This window comes from Carex rostrata, chromosome 15 (assembly GCF_964058835.1).
Source record: "Carex rostrata chromosome 15, lpCarRost1.2, whole genome shotgun sequence".
NCBI classification, from domain to species: domain Eukaryota; kingdom Viridiplantae; phylum Streptophyta; class Magnoliopsida; order Poales; family Cyperaceae; genus Carex; species Carex rostrata.
In genome coordinates this window covers 1,315,116-1,319,088 of record NC_135932.1, presented here as the reverse complement: position 1 = coordinate 1,319,088, position 3,973 = coordinate 1,315,116, and the positions used below count along the sequence as shown (strand labels likewise).

The window sequence follows — 3,973 nt, the reverse complement described above, 5'->3', positions numbered from 1 at the left end:
GGTTCTGCGCGCATAAGCCATAATCTGGGGATTTGGGGCGAAATTTTTCCGCGCTAAAAAAAAAAAAAAAAAAAAAAAAAAATTTCAGCGACCGGCGACGCAACCGGCCGCAGATAATCCTCGTCGCATCTGATTTTACGATTAAATTTTTTTTTTTGGGAAAAAATATACTTTCTGCAACCGGCGTATCACCGGCCGCTGATACCGGCCGCAGAAAATCAAATCTGTTGTAGTGTCTGGTGGTGCCATGCAAGCTCTTGCTAGCAACAGCTTTATATATATAGAAGATATTTTTTCACGAAGAGAAGCATTTTGATTTAACATGTAGTACGTACACGTACCTTAAATGAAATACTGGCCTTTAACTCATTTTATAATCTTAATGGAGTAATTAACCATAAATATCTTGATTTTTTTGCCACAGGAGTAGGTAATATATTTTAATAAAATACTATACACCACGCATTAATCGCCGTAATGCTCTATTAAATGCATGGCAGTATTGCACCAATTACAACAATATATACTTTCAACAATATTAGTGAAAGTTGGAAAAAAATAGTATAAATAAGTTCTTGCATGTTATCATGGATCGATCATGGTCATTTATCTTATAAACAATATTCGTGGAAGTAGAAACTAATAATATATATGCATTTGAATCTTGGCTAGTTTTTAAACGATATGACTACAATTATCAAACAACTAGGTACGTAGTATATATATACAATTGCCCAAGGCATAAGACAGCTAAATTATATCCTTATAAAACAACCACGTACTGTTCATTATTAAATTTGGAAATCATAAAAAATAATTCTCTTCGCATCACTTTCTCCTTTTCTCTCCTATAAATAGCATGCATTGCGAACTCTAGTTCACCAACGAAAGCTCAAAATTGAAACTCTCTCCTTCTAAAAAATCCTAACAAATAGTATATATATATATATATATATATATATATATATATATACATACATTTGCTATAAATATATATGTCGACTGCAAGAAATACATTTCTGTCACTCTCATGCTTCTTTCTAATTGTTGCAGTGTCAACTGCTTTTCTTGATTTCGATTTTTACCCCAAGCAAAAAAATTGCTATGATGCAGAAAAAATTGTGAAAGACGTGGTCGAATATTACGTCAAGAAAGACCCTGGCCTCGGTGCTGGCCTGATCAGAATGTTCTTCCATGACTGCTTTGTCAGGTTATGTAATCTTCATCGTACCAACTCTTATATATATTTTTTCTGTCTTAATGAATTGATGCATAAAAATTCATTTTTTCATTTAATATATAATTTATGTGCCTTAACAACAGGATACAAAACCGACTACTGTTATTTAATTTGCATATATACGTTGGGCATTGTGTTGTTACAAATCCCGGCCAAAGGCGTGAAATGTCGTAGAAAAACAAGCATTTGTATCGCAACAGAGTAAACACTTTTCGCAAGAGAAAAAACACATTTATGACAGTACTCCCTCGCGAAAGTACCGTCGCAAAAAGAAAAAGCTGAACAATGACAGTACTCCATCGCGAAAAGTCATTTTTTTTATCCTCGCGAAAAGTATTTGATCATTCTTGTTTATATTAGCATGTTTACTTATTTAAAGATTAATTAATTTATTTGCAATATAATATCAGGAAATTAATTAAGGTTGACCATTATATATAGGCAGAAATTGAATATCATTATTCACACTAATTAACTTGCCTTAATTAATTCGTGGGTTATTATTTGTGCTAGGGCTGCGATGCTTCCATCCTACTTGATAAATACGATCCGAACACAGACACTGAGAAATTTGCCATCCCCAACAACCCCAGCCTCCGCGGCTTTGAAGTGATCGATGCAGCTAAAGAAAAACTTGAGAAAAAGTATCCTGGTGTCGTCTCTTGTGCCGACATCATTGCCTTTGCTGCACGTGATGCAGTTTACTTCCTTAGCAAGCGCAAGATCTCTTACAAGATCCCCTCGGGAAGGCTTGATGGGAGGATCTCTAATAAAGATGAGGTCCTGCGGGCGCTTCCCGCTCCCTTCCACAATCTGACTCAACAGAAAACCCTTTATGAAGCCAAGGGGATCTCTACAGCCGATATGGTCGCACTCCTTGGAGCCCACTCAATTGGCCGCTCCCACTGCTCATCCTTCACAAGCCGTCTCTACCCCAAAATCGACCCCACCATGGATCCAGGCTTTGCTTCCGATTTGACAAAAAAATGTCCGCAAAATGCACCATTTGACGGCGTTGTCGTTCAGGACTTTGTCACGCCGAACGAACTGGATAATGAATACTACGACAATGTTAAGGCTCGCAAAGTACTCTTTTTCTCGGATTGGAGTCTCCTGACAAGCGGCGAGACATTTGCACTTGTAACAAAGTTCAGTAAAAATCCTGATTTCTTTGCGGAAAAGTTTGCAGAATCGATGATAAAAATGGGGAACATCGAGGTGAAAACCGGGACGCAGGGTGAGATCAGGAAGTCGTGCCGTGTTGTCAATTATCCCACTACTACGGCACCACCACCGCCTGCCAATGTTCCCCCTACTACGGCACCACCACCGCCTGCCAATGTTCCCCCTACTATGGCACCACCACCGACGTATCCAACTTATTGAGCAGCTCTCTCTTAAAATTATAAAATAAATTATTTTGTTATCTTAATTCCTCGGTAATTACTCTGCTCTGTTTTGACACGTACGTAATATATAATTGTGCTTATATTGTACGTGTTAATGTAAAACTTAAATTCATGCATGTTATTAGAATATATGTATTTCTTCATGTACGTTAATCTATCTAAATTGATATTTTCTTCAACGTATGGAAGTTTTTTCTTTTTCTTTTTATTTATATTACCTTTTTTTTTATTTTGTACTGTTAAATATGGTCCATTGCCATCTATACTCCTTTCTACCTTTTAGATAGTAAAAAGTGTTCATTAATTTGATTTTATCATACACATCCGTTTGATATATGTGATAGTTAGGTCCATATTTTCAAAGTAAAATGTACAATTGCTTAATTTATTACTTCACTAATGTGACACCGTTCGGCCCATGAGATATTGAAAGACACTAGTAATTAAGTTCAATAAGAAATCACCCTTTGAGGAACAAGCTTAACTCAACGAGGAGAATCAAAGAAAGAGAAACTTCAACTCAAATAGATAAGTTCATAATATTTCAGTAATGAGATTACAAACTGAATTTGGATTCTCAAGTAGTCTTGCTTGAACCCCAAAAATCACCTAAATAGTAACCCTATTCTAAACTATTTTTTCTCCTCCCAAATCACATTCATTATCCTTATAGAGACCAACAAAATACAGAAAAAAAATATATCAAAATACTCACTCGCCATATAAAAAAAAAATCCAAAAGCTGACACTTTTTCTATAGGCCATTTCGTCCATATATGACTCGTTATGTTTCTGGGCAAATTCAAAACATATAAGTTGTAACAATTTTTTTAGCTCTCCACAAAATTTATTTGAATCAACTTAATCCGAGCTAGTATAGACGAGTTATGGTCAAATATTGATGTGTGTCTGTCAGCGGCAGATTTGGACAACTAAACTGTCACTGCTGGAGTATATATATATGTACTTGCATCTGAATTGGGTGGTATCAATTTAGATAGTCATTCAAAAAAGTCGATCTGATACGGCCTATCTCTGGAGAGATTTAAGTCGCAGTGTTGCGCCACATGTCCTAACTCGAGAGATTAGTCCGTACAAGTTTTGTTAGTCTTAAATGTGTGTCTCAGTAAAACAGAGTGTGGATCTCACAAGTACGTAATAACGTAACTCTATCCTCTATGTACCTTGTATTGCTGGATCGTGAACTCGGGAATATTTATACACTTATAGCTAGCTAGGTCGGTTATTATCTCGTGCAGACGTCTCGAATGCGCTTGTCGATCACGCAGGCCGATAGGTCAGTGGTGATCTCATATTTCAAATG

The 3,973-nt window shown here is 36.3% G+C and overlaps 1 protein-coding gene across 1 annotated transcript; it reads left to right on the top strand.

Moving 5' to 3' along the window:
- The first annotated feature begins 684 nt into the window (after nt 1-684).
- Nucleotides 685-2,767, top strand: LOC144566137 (peroxidase 2-like). The gene is made up of 4 exons (XM_078316039.1): nt 685-709; nt 1,054-1,210; nt 1,651-1,663; nt 1,754-2,767. Exons 1-4 carry the CDS (start codon nt 685-687, stop codon nt 2,624-2,626), a joined length of 1,068 nt encoding a protein of 355 aa, XP_078172165.1. The 3' UTR covers nt 2,627-2,767.
- Nucleotides 2,768-3,973: the final 1,206 nt, after the last annotated feature.